Raw genomic sequence first — 20674 nt, 5'->3', positions numbered from 1 at the left:
TTTGCAGTTTTCAGGGTAGAGGTCTTATACATTATTTGTTAGATTTATCTATATTTTTGATACTATAAATGAAATTAGTTTAAAGTTCATTTCATTTTCCAACTGTACATGAATATGAGATATATAATTGATATTTACATATTGATCTTATATCCTGTGATTTGGCTAAATTTATATGTCAGTTCTATTTTTTTGTAAATTCAGTGGGATTGTCTATATACATAATCATGAGGTCTGCAAAAACTAAACCTCACTTTTTCTTTTACAATTGGTACAGCTTTTTTGCTTCTTGATTTATTAAACTGGTAAAGAATTCAGAACACTATTGAATAGAAATGGTAAGAGAGTTTATTGTGCCTTATAGGGGGAAAGTTGTGATGTTTCACCATTAAGTATGATGTTAAGTATAGCTTTTTATAGCTGTCCTTTATCACATTGAAGAGATTCCCTTCTGTTCTTAGTTTGTGGGTGATTTTATCATAAATAGGGTCTTGAATTTTGTCCAGTGCTTTTTTCCCCATTTATTGAACAGATTATGTATTTTTCTCCTGTATTCTGTGGATATCACGACTATCAAGTGGTTTTCAAATGTTAAACCAACTTTCTAGTTCTAGGATAACTCTCTTCAGCCATGATGCATTGTCCTTTTTTACACAGAGCTGTATTCTATTTGTTAATATTTTGCTTAGGACTTTTGTAGCTAAGTTTATGGGCAATACACTGGTATATATTTTTTTCTTATAATGTCTTTGTTAAATTTTGATATCAATGTAAATCTAGCTTCCTAAGTAGGAAATTTTCTCTTCCGTTTTCTGAAAGAATTTGTGTTAATTCTACATTGTTTCTTTTTCAAATATTTGATAGAATTTATCATTGAAACCACGAGCCTAGAGTTTTATCCTATAGGAAAGGTATTTTGTTATGAATTCAATGTATTTGATAGCTTGAGAGCTATTTAGATTTTCTATTTATTTGTGTGTCAGCTTTGATAAATTATGTTTTTCTGTAAATTAGTTCATTTAATTTAGGTTGCCATATATAGGCATAAAATTGCACTATTGTGCTCTTATTATTCTTTTAATGTCTGTAGGATCTTTAATGATATCTCTCTTTTCATTCCTGGTAATGATAGTTGATGTTTTCTCTCTTTTTATCTTGATCACTTCTCTAAGGGATTAATTGATTTTATAAATCTTTTCAAAGGTTAATTGAACTTAAATGTACTTTTGTTTTGGTTAAACTTTCAGACATTTATTTGTTTCTCCATATCACCAATCGTGGATTATTATGAGTGATCTGCTGTGGTTATGTGTGACTATGTCTTACATTACCTTAGGAAAGCATGGCATTATTGAGTAGGACTATGGCATCCTATGGAGAATGTTAATGTTCAATCACAGTATCAAGAGATCCTGGTTTCACAGCTTTGAAATGACCTATTAAATGTACTTTCTAACCAACAAATGTATATATCAGGCATACAAATATTCACTAACATTGCCTTATGATAATATAGTACTTCCAATAGTGTTTTTGCATACTTTCAAATATTTGATTCAACTACTCTCTTTAGGCAAAAGAAGGGTGTAATAATCAAAGAGTTCTTGAGCTTCCCTCTAACTTTATAATTCTTTAACATTTGTGCATCCCTAGAGGATGTAGGTAGCAGTGATGACAGTCAATATATTTTTAGGTTGGAAAGATACTTATATAATGATAAAGATAAAATTTTGGGGAAAAAACTCACACCTGGTTTTATAGTCTGACACATCAACCATTTGATTTCCCCAGGTTTTCATTACTTTACACACGAATATTTATATTTTGGTATCTATAGTGTTAATAGAGATATAATTACCTGTTTTCCTTCCGCTCTCCCACTCTGCTTAATATCAAACATTTTGAAAGTTACTTACTCTACATTTAGAAGGAACTCTGACAACATTGCTTTCCTGATACTCACTGAAAATTACAAAGAGAGAATGCCTAAGTCTGGTTGACTCAATTCTAAACTTATAGATAATAACTTAATAATAAATGTCTAAAGTTATAGATAATAACTAAAAATAAGGGAAAACACTACAGCTCAGAGAATTTATAACCTTGAGTCTTCAAGGAAAGAGTTAATTATGGTCAGTATCCAGGAAAAGGAGTACATTTTCCCCTGCACATAGAAATATGCATTGCAATGCCAGACAGAAAAAAATCAATGATGGTTATATTTTAAAGATATTGTCACTTAAGGGCATAAACTATATTCAGTGACACATGATACATTTGCTTTTAGAGATAACTTTACTCCAGAATGGTGCCAGATAAGTAAAATGTTAAGAAGTTATTCTGATGACATACAGTGTTTTATACTATTTGTAGCTAATACGTATTAATAATTTCATCTTCGTAACACCGTTGTGGACAACATATTGCTACCTTATGGGTACCTACTTTCTTCTGAATTATGTGAATTTTAAGAAGAAAGAAAAGGAGCTTATATTTATAAAACATATGCTCCACTTCATTTTACTTCCATATTTGCAATTCTCATTTCCATTTTTTAAAATATTATTATTATTATTATTATTATTAGTTGAGACAAAATCTCGCTCTGTCCCCCAGGCTGGAGTGCAGTGGTGCAATCTCAGCTCACTGCAACCTCTGCCTCCCCGGTTCAGGTGATTTTCCCTGCCTCAGCCATCCGAGTAGCTGGGACTACATGCGCCTGCCATGGGGCCTGGCTAATTTTTTTTTTTTTTTTTTTTTGTATTTTTAGTAGAGGCGGGGTTTCACCATATCGGCCAGGCTGGTCTTGAACTCCTGATGTTGTGATCCACCCACCTTGGCCTCCAAAGTGCTGGGATTACAGGCGTGAGCCACTGCACCTGGCCACTCTATTTTATTTTAACACATAGATATGGAACATCTACTGCGCCTAGTTCTGGGAATTCAAAGATGAATAAGAGTTTTTGTCTTATGTAGCTCTCAGTGTAGACAGGGAAAATAGACTAAATTGCCACCACTACCATATAATGAAAGTGTTAAGCTGAAGAGTCATAACACAGGGGATTTAAATCAGCTTGGTGATATGAGGGAAATCTTTAAAGAGGAGGTATATTAGTTATCTATTCCTGTACAGCAAACTACCCCTTTCCCTCCCGCCAAAAAAAAAAAAAAAAACCCTCTCAGTGGCTAAAAATAACAAACATTTGTTATCTCAAAGTTTCTGTGGGTTATGAATGTGAGTGATAGGTGGTTCTGGATCATAGTCTCTCTGAGGTTGCTATTAGGTTGGCCAGGGCTTAAGTCATCTGAAGACTTCACTGGAGCTGGAGCATTGGATACTAAGACAGCTCACTTGCGTAACTGTTGGCTAAAGAACTCGGTTCCTCTCTGGCTGTTGGCAGAAGACACAGCCAGATGGGTACAGCCTTGCCACACAGAGCTCTTCATAGAGATGCTCGAGTGCCTTCACATGGAAGCTGACTTCCCCCAGAATGAAAAATCGAAGAGTGAGTACAAGGAGGATGCTGTAATGCTTGTTACAATTACTTCTATTATATTCTGTTTGTTAGAAGTGAACCACTAAATGAAGCCCACACTTTTTGAATGGAGGTGTACTCAAGTATTTGTGGACATATTTTAAAACCACCAAAGTAGGTACAGCTAAGTCAATTGGGTTCATGCATTTCAGGCAGAGAGAATAGTATATGTAAAGGCTTAGAGACACAAGGAGGATTGCAAATGGGAATTTCAGAGAGCTTTGTATGACCAGATGTAGAGTGGAGTTTGAAAAGTGGCAGTAGATCAAATAGAGGAGGCAGGAGTTGAAACATATTTTTTTTTTTAATTAAAGAATGATTCTAGTGGCTCTTTAGGAAAAAGGCTGAATGTAAACAAAACTGGAGATGAGGACAGCAGTTTGGTGACAAAAAAGAAGTATAGATGAGGAGTGTTGGAGACCTTGTCTTTGGCAATACTGTGAACAGAAAAAATTATTTGGCATTTAGAAGTAGAATCAGCAGAAGGACAAAGGAGGCATCTGAGATAGTTTCTGGATTGATAGATGTCAAGTACATACACACTGGTTGGGAACACAGGAATTGGAGCAGATGGACATGGGGTAGTGGGAAGATTCTGAGTTTTATTGTAAACATCTTCAGTTTGAGATGCATGTGAGACAACTCAGCACATATACCAGGATTCAATTACATATATAAGTACAAACTTGAGACTATTGCTAGAGAGAAACAGAGGGTTAAAAATTTAATTTTTTAAATGAAAGAAATGTGGACATTTTTACACTAAGGGAGAGAGAGAGGTTGAAAGTACAGTAAGAGGAGCTTGATGAGCTGTGGTCTCTGAGAAGGTTGAAGGGAATGAAATTCAGAGCATGGGTAAAGGGATTGGCCTCATATAAAAGGAACAACAACACTTATTCCCCTAAGGTTAGTAGGAAAGAAGTAAAGATTGAAGACGCTGCAAACACCTGTGTACAGGGAAAATCAGGAGGAAGCTGAGGGCAGTCTACTGTACAATTATTGTCTTCAGGTTGAAATAGAAAATGAGTTTATTTTCCTAAGGAGTAGAAGTTAGGGCAGACTGGACTGGATTAGAAGCCTTGAAGAGAGCAGTAAAGATGTGTTGGGTATAGAATTCTCAGCTGACAATTATTTTTTCTTTTAGTACTCAGATATATCATCCCGCTGCCTTCTGGCCTTTATGTTTTCTGATAAGGCATTGACATTAATCTTCTGGAGGGTCCCTTGTATGTGATGAGTTGCTTCTCTCTTGCTGTTTTCAGGATTCTCTCTCTGTTTTTGGATTTGAACAGTTTGATTATGATGTGTCTAGTTTTAATTTCTTTGAGTTTATCCCCAAAGTTTACTGTACTTCTTAGATGTGTAAATGAATGTTTTTCGTCAAATTTGGGAAGCTTCTGGCCATTATTTATTCATTCTTTCTTCTCTTTTCTGTCTCTCCTTACAGTCTGTGATTTCCATTATGTGTATGTTGGTATGGTTGAGTGTATCCCCCAGGCCTCTGAAGCTCTGCTTGTCTTTCTTCATTTCTTTTTCAGTTTTTCATACTTGACTAACGGACTTGTCTTCAAGTTCATTGATTCTTGTCAGTGCAAATCTGTTGTTGAGCCCTCTGATGTATTTTTAATTTCAGGTACTGTGCTTATCAACTCCAGAAATTTTTATTCTTTTTTATAATTTACCTCTTTATTGATATTCACTATTTGGTGAAGCATCATTTTTGTACTTTTTTTTTTTTTGAGATGGAGTTTTGCTCTTGTTGCCCAGGCTGGAGTGCAATGGCGTGATCTCGGCTCACTGCAACCTTCACCTCCCAGGTTCAAGTGACTGTCCTGCCTCAGCCTCCCAAGTAGCTGGGATAATAAGAATACTGGCAAAAAATTATGCAAATCAAATTTTTCATAGTTCTGGAAATTAACTAAAGGCTGGCCAAAATCCAGGGAGTGTTTATTTGATTAAAATGTCCAAATGTTGCTAAGAACAGCAACTAGTGATGTTTTAATTTGCTCCTGCCCCATCACCCTCTCTCTAATTCTATGGCATATTGAAAACCAACGGCCCCTCAATCATAGTGAAAATCAGCCACCCACAAGCCGCTGGAGTGGGCAGAACAGAGTTGGACCATCACCATGCCCGGCTAATTTTGTATTTTTAGTAGATATGGGGTTTCACCGTGTTGATCAGGCTGGTCTCGAACTCCTGACCTCAGGTGATCCACCTGCCTCGGCCTCCCAAAGTGCTAGGACTACAGGCATGAGACACTGTGCCCAGCCTCATACTTTTATTTAGTTCATTACACATGGTTTTATTTAGTTCTTTGAACAGATTTAAAATATCTAACTTAAAGTCTTTGTCTAATAAGCCCAACATCTCGGCCTCCTGAGGAATAATTTCTATTGACTGCTTTTTACCCCTTTATGTATGGGACATACTGTCTTATCTTTTTGCATGTCTCACAATTTTTGTGAAAAATTGAACATTTAAAGTAATGTAATTTGGTAACTCTGTATTTGCCCCTATTTCAGATTTTGTTGTTGTGCTTATTGTCATTGTTGTTTGCTTTCTTGGTAATTTTTCTAAACTAGTTTAGTAGAGACTGTGTTGCCTGTCATGTGTGGCCACTGAAGTCTCAGTTTCATTAGCTTCATGGTCAGCTGATGGTAGGACAGAGACTTCTTTAAATGCCTAGGACTGATAAGTCTCCCAGTCTTTACCAAAGGAGAGGCAATGTAATGTGAGCATATTGGCACATGCCTTCAACACTCAACCAGGCAATTTATAATTTCACATTAGCCTTCTCTTACTGCATGTGCAGAGCCTCAAGGTCTTTCAGAGGTGTAAGCTTTCTCAGGTTTTTCCTGAATACATGCACAGCCCTGGGCATGAGCATGGCCTTCTAGAGTCCCAGGAATATGTTGTAGCTTCTCACATCCCACTATGGATATTTCACTCCCCAGCTTTTCCTTTCAAACTTTTTGGTCAGTTGCTGTTTGCCTCAGCTGTTATTGCTGCCTCACAAAGCTGCAAGGCTAACAAATTGCCTCAGATGATTTTCAACAAATGTCCTTGGAGAAACAACTATTTGTACTGGGCAAGCTCTAAGTCAAGTGGAATAAAGACAAGTCTTACCGATGGAATTTTCCAGAAAAGGGAACATAATGACAGTTATCTGGGAACTGGGCTTTGGAGGAACTCCAGCTCTGTTCTGCCCACTACAAGGGCTTGTGGGTGGCTGATTTTCACTATGATTGAGGGGCCTTTGGTTTTCAATATGCTGTGGAATGAGACAGAGGGTGATGCAGCAGGAGCAAATTAAAACATCACTAGTTTGCTGTTCTTACCAACATTTGGACATTTTTATGAAATAAACACTCCCTGGCTTTTGCCAGCCTTTAGTTAATTTCCAGAGCTATGAAAAATTTCATTTGCATAGTTTTTTGCCAGTGTTCTCATTAATTCTGTGGAGAAGAGGATTTTTGGAGATTCTTTCTCTACCATTTCTACTGATGTCACTCAGCAATAAAGATTAAAAATTGCTGTTTTGTGGGATGGAACAGAGAGCAGACTGCAAACAGATAAAAACATTGTGGAGAAACATTGATGGTCCCGTTGAGGGTTGAAACTCTGAGTTAGTGGTGCCAATCTGTTCGGTGCATGTGTTTTCTGGCGAACTCAGCAGAGCAGGTATAGATGTTGAGAGTGAAGGTAGTGAAATTGGACAGTAATTGGGGTTAAGAGAGCAAGTAGGGGAAAAGCTAATAAGGGCAAGAAAGTATGGAAAGTTATATAGGGAAGGGAAGAATGAAGGAATCTAATGAGTTTGAAGAGTGAGTGTATAAGAAAATGAGAAAACAGGGAGGAAAAAATGGTGATCACACAATCTCTGTATTTTAAGAATTTAGAGATAGAGCCACTGACAGTTGTTTGACAAGGTTTGATTTTACCGAAGTTATGTGAACAGTGAGCAATGAGAATAGAGTGGCATATTCTACAGTAGAAGCTGAGATTATGTTTAGTGTTTACTATGTGCCAGGATATAACAGCATGCTTCATAGTAGGGATGCAAGTGATCTGTATGGAAAAGACATAAGAAGAAAGATTAATTTTCCAATGGGAGGAATCAGTAAAGGGAGAAATATCTTCAGAGTTAGATGTTGAAAGGATCAGGAATCAGTAAAGGGAGAAAATGTCTTCAGAATTAGATGTTGAAAGGATCAAAATTCCAACAAGTAGAGATTAGTGTCAGAAAGGCCATCGCTACTAGAAAGAAAGTACATCTGATGTGATTAAGTGTAGAAAGAGTTGAGGAAGGGTAGATGGTCCACTTAGGATAAAATATAGGGTACAGATGGGGAGAGAGAACAGACACAGATGAAGGTAGAAAGATTAGGACAAAATATGGAATATCTTGCAAACTCAGCTAAGAAATGTGGATAAATTTGTATAAGGAGTACCAGCCCCAGGAAGTTTTAAAGCAAGAGCTTGATGTGTGATCACAGTTTACAATAGCAATATAACTATGGCAACAGTGGGAAGGGACAGATTGGAGGGGGCAGTGCTTGGAGGTAGACCAGTTGCGAGGCTTTAGAAAAATTGTTTTTTTGAACAAGGATGGTGGGAATAAAAATTAAAAGATAGATGTTGAGAGATTTTATAGCATAAAGCAAAATCAGTCTGATTATCACTAAGAGGAGATTCAAAACATTAATTTATAATAGTCTATACTGCTGTTGCTGACATTTAAAAAAAAGTCAAGGGCATAAAAAGTTTAATAAAATTGAATCAAGCCTTATGTAATTAATCAGAATTATAATTTATTTTCTCTTAGGAGAATGCTTACATATTCCAGATAAAACATGAACTCTGTATTTGAGTTGTAGTATCTTTGGAGTACTGTTGTCAATAATATTTTAAAGCATTTGAAAATGGAATTTATTCTTATTTACTACAAGGTTTAATCAAGATTTGAATTGCTTTATCCAAAATAATACCAGAAGGTTGAAAGGATGGCTGATTAATACCAATACTTTTAAAAAGTATTATCATTAGACCTAAAAGATTCTAGATATGTATAAAATTTTAGCTTTTCCTTATAGCTTCTTGTAACTTATGATTTTAATGTATAGTTAGATCTTGACTGCCCTCTAGTGGCATATATTTTCTTAGCTATATTGTTTGGAGAGCAGAGTGTATGGTTACTTTAGGCCTTTTTAGGCCCTAGTTAGGTGGTTGGTGGTGTGTCATGCCTGGGAGGTACGGGGAGCACAGTCTTTTCTCAGTCCTTGGCCTTAATCTTGAGGTAGTTCATTAATAATATAATTCCTGAATTGTTTCTGCTTTGAATACCAACAGACTTGATAATGTATGACAGGAATATGTCTCCCAACTATTCATTTTTAAATGTCCGTTATTATTATATTCATTATAACAGTATAAAAATCACTTATATAACATACTTACATGAGTTATAATTGCCTATCAAACACATAAATATATCGTGTTTAAAATCGAGCAAAGCATAAGGATGTTCGGGGGAGAGTTCTGTGCCTTTGACAGGATGCTACCCACTAGCTATTTGTCTGGGCTGCTATATCCAGAGCCCGGAAGAGTCTTTGTTTCTAGATACAGTTTGGCAGGTATATATGGAGCACTTACTTTGTGGCTCAGGTGCTTGATACTACAAGGTATGCAAAATAAGTTTGTTACAGATTGCTTGGATCTTTTTAAAAAACTCCTACAAACCCAGATTTCACTTTGTATTAGTATTTTAGCAAGAGGTATAATGTTGAACTGTTGCTTCTTTAAAACGTAGTTGCAAACTACCCTAAACTAACTTAATAAATATATACTATGGGGCAGGGCACAGTGGCTCACACCTGTAATCCCAGCACTTTGGGAGGCTGAGGCTGGTGGATCGCCTGAGGCTCGGAGTTCGAGACCAGCCTGACAATGGTGAAACCCCATCTCTACTGAAAATACAAAAAAATTAGCTGGGCTTGGATGGTGGCACATGCCTGTAACCCCAGCTACTCAGGAAGCTGAGGCAGGGGAATTGCTTGAACCCGGGAGGCGAAAGTTGCAATGAGCTGAGATCGTGCCATCGCACTCCAGCCTGGGCAACAAGAGCAAAACTCCATCTCAAAAAAAAAAAAAAAAAAAAACACAAACAAATAGGAAAATCCACAGAGATTAAAAAAGAAAAAGAAGAGTCCTTTTTCTTTTTGTGAAGTCCCTTGCATGATAGTATCTGTGAACCACATGTTTGTTTCAAATTCAGGTTAAGTATCATCAAGGAGCATAAGAATAGCATAGCATTAGGGCCAGGAAGAAGAATATTAGGACTCAGAAACTCTGCATTGTTTCTACTGCAATATATTCTCCCTATAGTACCCCCTATTTTCATTCCCTATAGTAATAAAGGGGATTAGTGGTATGTTTTAATTCCAAGAGAATTGTGTAGGGGGCTTTTGGGGAAATTATTACATTTTTATACCAAATTTGCCTTCTAAAATATTTGATTTGCGCTAATATTAAAATTAGTTTTGCATTACTTGAGTGCACTATACATATTTGTGAAGTCTTGATATATTAGAAACCAAACACAGAAAAGAGAACCTGGTATTTTTCAGTAGTTTAGTTTTCCAAAAAAACTGTAGTATAGTTTTTATAGTATATAATGACTACAGTATATACTAATTCTATATTTAGAAAATTAGGAGTTACATCTATGAATGCATACTAGAAAGTAATGTAATATTTTATTTGCAAATATGAACATAATTAAAAATAAGGATAACTACCTGATCATTTTTTCTTCCCTGAAAATAATCTCCAAATTTTTGTGTAATTTATGGCTCATATTTATCTCCTAGATTCATTTAGGGAAGGTTACAGGCATGTTTTAAGGAAACAATTTATCGGTAATCTGTTTTTTGAGGAAATACTAACTCTGAGTAAAAATTTGACTTTCCTGTTTGTTTAGTATTGCAGCATTGAGAACTAGTTTCTTTCTTTCTTTCTTTCTTTCTTTCTTTCTTTCTTTCTTTCTTTCTTTTTCTTTTCTTTTCTTTTCTTTTCTTTTCTTTTCTTTCTTTCCTTTCTTTCTTTCTTTCAACACAGAGTCTTGCTCTGTTGTCCAGGCTAGAGTGTAGTGGCATGGTATCGGCTCACTGCATCCTCTGCCTCCCGGGCCCAAGCAGTTCTCCTGCTCAGCCTCCCAAGTAGCTGGGATTACAGGCATATGCCACCAGGCCCTGCTGATTTTTGTATTTTTTGTAGAGACGGGATTTCACCATGTTGGCCAGACTGGTCTCGAATTCCTACCTCAAGTGATTTGCCTGCCTCAGCCTCCCACAGTGTTGGGATAACAGGTGTGAGCCACTGCGACCCGCCAAGAACTAGTTTCTTAATAGCACAAACTACCTTTAAATATCATAAAATCTGATAGAATTTTTTCTCTCAAAACAACGTTTACGATCCTATTTTTCAAAATATATTTACTTACCAAGTAATAGGCATGAGAATTTACCCTTAACCATAGAAATGTTTCTCTGATTCAGAGACTTAAGCTAGTTTCTGAAGGGTTAGCCAGCAGATTCAGTTAGTTCTACATTCAGTAAGCACTACCACCATTATCAAAAAGCAGTTATTGATCGTTTCATTAATTAAGCCCATGTGATAGGGAGCCATCTCATGCTACAGCCCTGGTGTCTCCACTGCTTTACTTCATCTCATTTTAAATTGTTACATATGACCTAGCTGTATGTTTATTGGCAACCTTTAGTGCTTATATAGATTATTTTTATAGTTCTAATTTGATCATACCAAGTCATTGATTGAACTGTTATTAAATTTTTATTATGCATAAAGTCTTTCCCAAATCTTAAGGAGAAACAAATAGGAACTTCTTTCTTCTCTTCTCTTTTCTTTCTCTCTTTCTTTCTTTCTTTTTCTTTCTTTCTTTCTTTTGTCTTTCTTTCTCTCTCTCTCTCTTTCTCTTTGTTTGTTTGTTTTGTTTTGAGACAGGATCTCACTCTATCACCCAGGCTGGAATGCAGTAGAATGACCATAGCTCACTGCAACCTCGACCTTCTAGGCTCAAGTGATCCTTCTGTATCAGCCTCTTGAGAAGCTTGGACTTACAGGCATGCACTACCATGTCTGGCTGCATTTTTAAACTCTTTGTAGAGACAGGGTACCACTATGTTGCCCGGGCGCGATCCTCCCGCCTTGGCCTTCCAAAGTGTTGAGACTACAGCTGTGAGCCACCACACCTGGCTGAAAACCAGCATTTAACCAGTATCTAGTAACTCTGTGCGAGCTATTGGAGGCAAAGTAGGAAGAAGAGGGGCTATAACATGAAGCAGCTCCCAAATTCCACCATTTTTAGTTGTGCGATGTTGGTCAAGTCTGAAATTTCCTCCTCTGCATCTAACTCAGATGTTAGCTGGGTGACCACCTTCTTTGAGATATCAACTCAATGAACACTCATTCCTCTCCTCTGTGGTTTCAGAGGGACTTACCTTCTCATCGTCATTCTGGCTCTGGGTTCCTCATTCTGAGACTTCCCCCTCTCGTCTCTCTCAATCTCACCTGCATCTCATTTCCTAGGGATACTTTTCCCCCTTTTGCATCACACTGGTCCTAATGTTGGATGCTGACCTTTTTATTTTTTTCCCCAGATCTTTTAAATACAACATTTGTATGTATAGCAGATCACAGTGAAGATGTATGCGAGAATGGAAACATTTTGCATCACATTTGAGTTCATTAGCCATCACCATCCTGTAGGGAAATTTTTACTATTGATGCTATTGTTACTTTTCTCCACTGTTTACAACTTTCCCTTATTTCTGTTTCTCTTCTCTTCCTTGCTTTGTCTTGCCTCTTCTCTCTCACCCGTACATGTCTACTCATTTCTTATGCGGAGCAGTTCGGATCTTTTTTCTTATTGTCTTCTTTCCATCTCATCCTCCACAACCAAAGCACCAAGGCACTTGGGTTTTGTTCTACAGAAAGGTCATTCCCTCCTGAAAATGAGGCTGATGGAGGGAACGCCACCAACCCTGGCAGCAAGAGACTCATTCCCTAGTCTCTCCAGCGCAAGCCCTGGTGCTTTCCACTTCACCCAGCTGGTCTGACAGTGGCTGATCCTAGATCAGAAAGCACTTGGTAAAATGGGAAAGAAGATAAGAAGGTATCATTATCATCATCGCTGCAGGCTGAATTACTAAAGTCATGATTTATCTTTCCTTCTTTTATTTATGATATCTTTCCTTCTCTTTCACTTCCCCATCCAATGACCACCAGAAATCTCTGTCCATTTCCCAGCAGCCAGAGCCGAAGTGTGCAGCGGCACTGGGGAAAGGTTCCGAATCTTCCGTGCCGAGAAGACCTATGCAGTGAAGGCCGGACGGTGGTATTTTGAATTTGAGACGGTCACTGCTGGAGACATGAGGGTTGGTTGGAGTCGGCCTGGTTGTCAGCCGGATCAGGAGCTTGGCTCAGATGAACGTGCCTTTGCCTTTGATGGCTTCAAGGTGAGTGGACTTTGTCCTGTACCAGTCATCTGTACGTGCTGGAGGCTCGTCTCCTCTGCTGTTCCTCTTGGTAGCATCACAATACCAATGTTTTCCACAGCACAAACGTGGAAAAATATTTCACAGGAAAGCTTTTGTCCTCGTAGTCTCAAAACCCTTCCCTACAACCCATGAATGCAGTGAAATTCACCAAGTAAGACATTGCTTTTCCATGGTTATCAAAAAGATAAATCATCTTTGTCTATCAAAATGTTAAAGATACATATGTAGAGGAAAAATGCATATACATTGACACAGCGATTCCGTATCAGGAGTTTATCTTTAAGCTATAATTAGTGGTATGTTTGTATAAACATTTAATAGCTACAATGCTTAATGTAGTGTTGTTTATAATCACAAACGGTTTTCATTTTCAACATTATTGGTAATTAAGTTGGATGGAAGCTGGTCAGGTGTTTAGTTTGTTATTTATATATTAATAAATGTTTAAAGATTGTTTTACATGTGTAAAATATTTTGATCAGTAATATGGGCGAGGTGCCTGTAATCCCAGCACTTTGAGAGGCTGAGATGGAGGGATCACTTGAGGCTAGGAGTGCAAGACCAACTTGGGCAACAAAGTAAGGTCCTGTCTCTACAAAAAAAAAAAGAAAATTAAAATTAGCCAAGCATGGTGGTGTGCACTTGTGGTCCCAGCTACATACGAGGCTGAGGTGAGAGGATTGCTTGAGCTCGGGAGGTCGAGGCTGCAATGAGCCATGATCACACCACTGCACTCCAGCCTGGGCAACAGAGTGAGACCTTGTCTCAAAACAAACAAAAAAATAATAATAACAACAAGGTATATATGCTTATAGCCACAATAGGATAATAATAGTCACTTTTGATTGGTAAAATCATAGATTTTTTTAAAGTCTTCTTTTTTTTATTTTTTAAGTGAATTTATTTTCCTTTTCACATGAGGGGGAAAAAGCTACTTTTTAACCAAGAAAAATAATTAGAATAAATAAGCAATCATGCAGAGATTTGACGTTTGGATATTTCTTGGTGTGAAATGTCCTGTGTAGGAAAGCATTTCTAGGCTTGAAATTGGGGCAGTTGACCCACTTAGTTTTGAAACATCACATTTCCTGAATCCAGTTTTTTAAAAATTTCAAATAGAAAAATTTAACACTTTTTTTGGGGGGTGGGGGGGGGCGGTCAAAATTAGCAAACTTTAAACTTCAAAAAATAAAATAACAGATAAAAGGCAGCTTTAGGTTTATACCTCCTGAAGATCAGATGTAATGAACCAGAGTGGGAAGTATCCTGAGGAAGTTAAAATAACCTTTACTCCCAATCAAATGATAGGCAAGAAAGGATACTCCCGATTTGGGAACAGGCATGGGGTGGGTGGGGTAGGAAGGAGAACACCGCAGCCAGGTAAGTCGGTTGGGCATTTTATGCCTTTTGATACCTGAAGTAAACTTTTTTAAAAAGACAACGTGTTATATTGAGAAGAATTATGTCATTGCTTTGCATTGGCGACTCTGTCTGGTAACGTACCAATTCACAATGAAGGTGAGGCTTAAGAAAAAGTCAAAAGATTTATCTGACAAAAAAATTCACATAACTCAGGTATGCCTATAAATCAACGGAATATACTTGTAGATCCAAAAGTCACGTTTATCAAAACTATGTTTCAAATGTACTTACAATATGAGATTTCACTTTATGTATATATATTAAAAGGTTGGCATCTATATTCAATTTTTGGCTTGTTACTTCAGCAAATATCCTAAGGATATTTTTAGGTTTGATTTGAAGCTTTTTTACTTTTAGTATGTAACTGAAATGCTTCTAGATTTCCATTTTGTTAAAGTATCTGTGCCATCGGTTCTAAGGAATGAAATTTCATTTTGAAATAGATGAAAATTACACTATCATTTTCAATGACAGATGCCCAGCTTGATTCCCTAGCTCATAATTATTTGTATTTGTGGGAGTAGAGAAAAACAAACCATATTCTGGGAAACGTTCATTGTCGCAGAAAAATAATATATTCTAAAGGCATATAAGTTTTCTTTCAGTAGAAAGTATGTGAGGTTCGATTTTTAAAATAATAAGCTCTCAAAATCATGACATAGATTTTGGATTTTTTTCCCAAGATTCGATAATATACCATGTTAATATTAGGTAGGGGTTTAGAATTCCCAGACGGCTCCGTTTTGCTTAGGACATTGCAGGAGACTGAGATGCCAGCTGGAGTTTCTCCTACTGTTGTGTTGATAGAAGGGGCTGCTGTGAAGTCGTGACAGAGTGGTGGGTGGGTGCGATTTTCCTGGCTTAGTCTGTGACAAGGGACTTTTCTGTCCTCTGTATAGGCCCAGCGGTGGCATCAGGGCAATGAACACTATGGGCGCTCTTGGCAAGCAGGCGATGTTGTGGGGTGTATGGTTGACATGAACGAACACACCATGATGTTCACACTGAATGGTGAAATCCTTCTTGATGATTCAGGCTCAGAACTGGCTTTCAAGGACTTTGATGTGGGCGATGGTAAGTCTACTATGTTTTGTGTTTTTTTTAAGTTTGCAGCACAACGAAGCTTTCATCCTGAGGCTTCCTAACCGGGCGTTTCTGTTTCAGGGTGAGTGAGCAGATGAGTTGCAGCTGTAAATCGTGAGGGTGCCTTGTGACTGACTTGATCAGATGCCCTTGAAATAACATTATTAGAAATGCTATCTATACGACTTAGCTAGGATTTCTAGAAGGCTGAAATGGCTTTTATGAGTATGAATAAGAAAAGAAATAGCAGATAAAAGAATAGGTTTCCATCATTGTTAAATTTTCATTTAGAACTTCCCTATCTCATCAGCTGCCTAGAGCCTCTTTCTGTTTATTCATCTCATAAAAGTGAAATGAGGACCTACAATGGATCAGGTACTTTGCTGGATGCTGAGGTGACAAAGATGAATGAAACACTGTCCTATCTTTGTATAGATTACAGATTACCTGCCAGGGGAGGTTGATACTTGTACAGTTTCTGTTTAGTGGCTAAGTTCTAAGACAGAAAAATGCAGAAAGCTCTGTGGAAGCACCATGCAGGGAGCACGTGCTGCTGCCTGTGGGGCCCCGAGATGGCCTTTGAGCAGAGTTGTAAAGATGGAGGGTGGGCCGGGTGCGTGGGCTCAAGCCTGTAATCCCAGCACTTTGGGAGGCCGAGGTGGACGGATCACAAGGTCAGGAGTTCGAGACCAGCCTGACCAACATAGTGAAACCCCGTGTCTACTAAAAAACACAAAAAATTAGCTGGGCATGGTGGCATGCACCTGTAATCCCAGCTATTTGAGAGGCTGAGGGAGGAGAATTGCTCGAACCCAGGAGGCAGAGGTTGCAGTGAGCAGAGATCACGCCATGGCACTCCAGCCTGGGCAACAGTGCAAGACTGCGTCTCAAAAAAAAGAAGGTGTTGGTGAAGCAAGGAAGACATTTACTCTTCAGACATGCACTCCCAATTTGGTGGCCTTGGCCACACAGGGCTGTTTATATTTAAGTTAGTTTGAATTTTTTTTTTTTTTTTTTTTTTTGAGAGAGTTTTGCTCTTGTCGCCTGGGCTGGAGTTCAGTGGCGCAATCTCAGCTCACTACAACCTCTGCCTCCTGGATTCAAGTGATTCTCCTGCCTCAGCTTCCCAAGTAGCTGGGATTACAGGTGCTTACCACCATGCCCAGCTAATTTTTGTATTTTTAGTAGAGACGGGGTTTCACCTTGTTGGCCAGGCTGGTCTCGAATTGCTGACCTCAGGTCATCCACCCACCTCAGTCCTCCAAAGTGCTGAGATTACAGGCCTGAGCCACCATGCCCGGCCTAAATTTTAAAAAGTTAAGAATTGAGTTTCTTAGTCACATTGGCCACCATTTAAAGAGCTCAATTCCCACAGGTGGTTAGGGATGCCCCTGCTGGACAGTGCAGATAGCGAATATTTCTCTCATCACAGAAAGTTCTATTGGATAGTGTTACTCTAGAGCATATAAACAAGACAGTATCTGATAAAAATTATATAATTATCTTATTTCAGCCAGGCATGGTGATTCATGCCTGTAATCCCAGCACTTTGGGAAGCTAAGGTGGAGGATAGCTGAGCCCAGGAGTTTGCGACCAGCCTGGGCAACATAGCAAGACTCTGTTTCTACAAAAATTAAAAAAATTAGCCAGTTGTGGTGGCATGTTCCTGTAGCTCCAGCTGCTCAGGTGGCTGAGGTGGGAGGATCACTCGAGTCCAGGGAGGTCGAGACTGCAGTGAGCTGTGATTGTGCCACTGTACTCCAGCCTGGGTGACAGAGTGAGACCCTGTCTCAAAATAATAATAATAACCTTATTTCAAAGATAAGCCAACACTTCTTTTCAAAATGGCTTTTGAATATATCCTGTTATATGTTTGCATATGGATTTGCATATAAAAATGTATATATATTTGCATATATATAGTCTTGGATTTTAAGATACATACCTACCTCAACCAGTATTTCTTTTTCTTTTCTTTTCTTTTTCTTTTCTTTTTTTTTTTTTAAAGACAGAGTTTCACTCTTGTTGCCCAGGCTGGAGTGCAATGGCGCGATCTTGACTCACTGCAACCTCCGCCTCCCAGGTTCAAGCAATTCTCCTGCCTCAGCCTCCCAAGTAGCTGGGATTACAGGGGTGTGCCACCACGCCTCGCTAATTTTTGTATTTTTAGTAGAGATGGGGTTTTATCATGTTGGTGAGGCTGTCTCGAACTCCTGACCTCAGGTGATCCACCCGCCTCGGCCTCCCAAAGTGCTGGGAATACAGGCGTGAGCCACTGCACCTGGCCTATTTCTAATAGTCTATATAAATTTGTCACTGATCTTCAAAATGTTAGCCAGTTCATTGCTTGTATGAAGTTTTATATTCATTTATTTAGCTAGCTTTTGAGCAGGTATGAACATCATTTCCCTAACACAGATTTGCAAAGATAATAGGAATTTTACATTTGTGTAACTCAATATCTATGTTTAAAATTTTTAATTTTTACTTTTTGGAGATACATGGTAAGTCTAATATGTATGAGGTACATGAGAAGTTTTGATACAGGCATGCAATGGGTAGTAATTGCATCATGGAAAATGGGGTATCCATCCCCTCAAGCATTAATCCTTTGTGTTACAAACAATCCAATTATACTTCTAGTTATTTTAAAATGTATGATTGAATTATTACTGACCATAGTCACCCTGTTGTGCTATCAAATATTAGGTCTTATTCATTTTTTCTAACTATTTTTATACCCTTAATATCTATTTTGAACACTTATCTCCGGGTGGTGAAATTAGTGCTCTAACCCTCCCCTACCTGTCTCCCTTTCTCTGATATTAGTTTTAGGGATGTCAAAGTATTAGTGGGAAGGTAGGAGGAAGGCTTTTTATTGGTGTTATCTATCTGTCTACACTGGCTGCTACTATGGATGTGACTTAGGTTTCATTTTTTTAATTGGCTTTTTAAAAAATACTTGACTGCTATGCTTCCTTTCTTTGGATGTTAAAAAAAATTTAAATGCATGTGTGAGTTCTGTTTGTATGGTACGTGGTTCATATAATACACATAGATTTGCAGAATGCTCATCCATACTATTTAAGCACGTAACGAATGTTCATGGTACCACACAGTCGCATAGACCAATCACCATTGCAATAATGAGATAGACTCTGAAGTGTGTCACCGTGGCACATGGTTTTGAACAATTTTGGCTTTTGACTTTGTATTTCATAGAATTTTTAAAATTTAAAAACTGACTTGAACTTTGTATTGGTATCTCTATCATAGAGTTAACACGGGATTTTGATGAATTGTCTGAAATTTTGTGGTTGAGGTTGCTGGGCTTTTATTAGAGGTTTTGGGAGGACCTGCCTTTTGGTCTTCAAGGCAGGTTATAAGCTTTATGTAGCAATGATCATTAAGTAGTAACTTTGTAGGGGTCAGTCATGAGTCTAAATTTTCTACTATAGAAAGGCTTTCAGAGTTTATCCATGCCTATGATTTTTGAATGCTTTTTGGTACTGGAATATCTCTTCCCCATCCCTCCTCTCCCAAATTGACTTTATATAGCTTCCCAAAAAAAAGCTCCTTAATTTACCTGTCACTACTGGGAGCTAGCCTTGAGGTAGCTAGAGCTCAAAGGATCCAGTTTGAAAAACTATTTATTTAGGGTTTTCTAGCACAGAAACATACTGCAGTTGCTAAAGTACGAAAATGGATTTATAAGTGGTCTATTTTAAATTTTTCTTACACCTAGCCTGTCTTTATGTCTGTATCATGTTCGATTTGCCATTTTTAACTATCTTCATAATCTCTTCTTATTGCTACAGAGAAAGCTCAGTCATTTATACATTGACTATTAAAGTATGTGGTAAGATGGATAAATGTAGAAATTATTATCCATGGAGATATATACACACACACACACACACGCATACATATGTATATGTGTGTATGCACACACATACACACAGACACATGCTGTAGATCCCTGTCTGGTCAGCTTAGTAGACAACATGGCCAAGTATATTTTGACCTTTCTATCTATTGCATAGTTTATACAACTGAAATGATTTGCTGACCAGTATAAGTTGTTTCTATATACCATCAAAAAGAAAATCACAAACATCTTTGAAAGACTGATATGGCCATCCAGTTAAATTCAGGGGGAGCTATGGCCATCCCAGTTCTGGAAGAGGATAGGGTTGTTCTATAAAGGTACTGCTAGGAACAACCCTATCCTCTTCCAGAACTAGATGGCGGATCACAAGATCAGGAGATCAAGACCATCCTGGCTAACACGGTGAAACCCTGTCTCTACTAAAAATACAAAAAATTAGCCCAGCGTGGTGGCGGGCACTTGTAGTTCCAGCTACTCGGGAGGCTGAGGCAGGAGAATTGCTTGAACCTGGGAGGTGGAGGTTGCAGTGAGCTGAGATCACGCCACCGCACTCCAGCCTGGTGACAGAGGAGTGAGACTCTGTCTGAAAAAAAATAAAAATAAAACGATGCTGTTAGGTCTCTTCTAAGGGGCTGCAGACCTCTTCCTCAAATAGGGACTGCAGCAGCCCTCAGGAAACTCATCTGTTAACTGGATAAAAAACAAATGACAGAAACACTGGTCTCTGGTAGAAGGAGCAAGACTCTCATTCCCTCAACTCCTCCTCAAAACCACGCTTACATGGTCAAGATCAAGAGCATTGTTGAACTAGAGTGAAATTCCACTAGAATTTCAGGGTTTAAAGGCCGCATTGTCTATGTGGCAGATCCTCTGTTAGGATTCTCCCTTCTCTTTGGCTTTTTAAAAATCTCTTCAGAGTATCTTTGGGGAAGGCAAAAGGATTCCTTCAATCATCACTTTTAAAAGACCCCTTGGACTGTAATGTCACAAAGGAATAGTGAGGGGCATGTGTGGAAGCAGTTTTTAGATGAGCTTAAGTTTTTCCATGAATTCTTGTCTCTTCTCACCATTGGACTGATAACCATTCAAAATCAGGATTGGGGAAGCCCAGGGAAAGAGGTTGCAGTGTTCACTCTTATGGACAGAATCCTAAGATTGCTTCT

General features: G+C 38.2%; 1 protein-coding gene across 4 annotated transcripts in view; it reads left to right on the top strand.

Moving 5' to 3' along the window:
* The window catches only part of RYR2 (ryanodine receptor 2), a 788503-nt gene that overhangs the window by 506844 nt on the left and 260985 nt on the right, over positions 1-20674 (top strand). For all 4 annotated transcript variants that reach the window (XM_034949586.3, XM_055098600.2, XM_055098645.2 and 1 more), the window contains 2 exons: positions 12867-13075; positions 15439-15613. In XM_034949586.3, coding sequence (XP_034805477.1) covers positions 12867-13075; positions 15439-15613 — 384 coding nt within the window. The remainder of the gene's footprint in view (positions 1-12866; positions 13076-15438; positions 15614-20674) is intronic.

This window comes from Pan paniscus, chromosome 1, assembly GCF_029289425.2.
Source record: "Pan paniscus chromosome 1, NHGRI_mPanPan1-v2.0_pri, whole genome shotgun sequence".
Lineage (NCBI taxonomy): Eukaryota > Metazoa > Chordata > Mammalia > Primates > Hominidae > Pan > Pan paniscus.
This window is presented reverse-complemented; position numbering and strand designations above follow the sequence as displayed.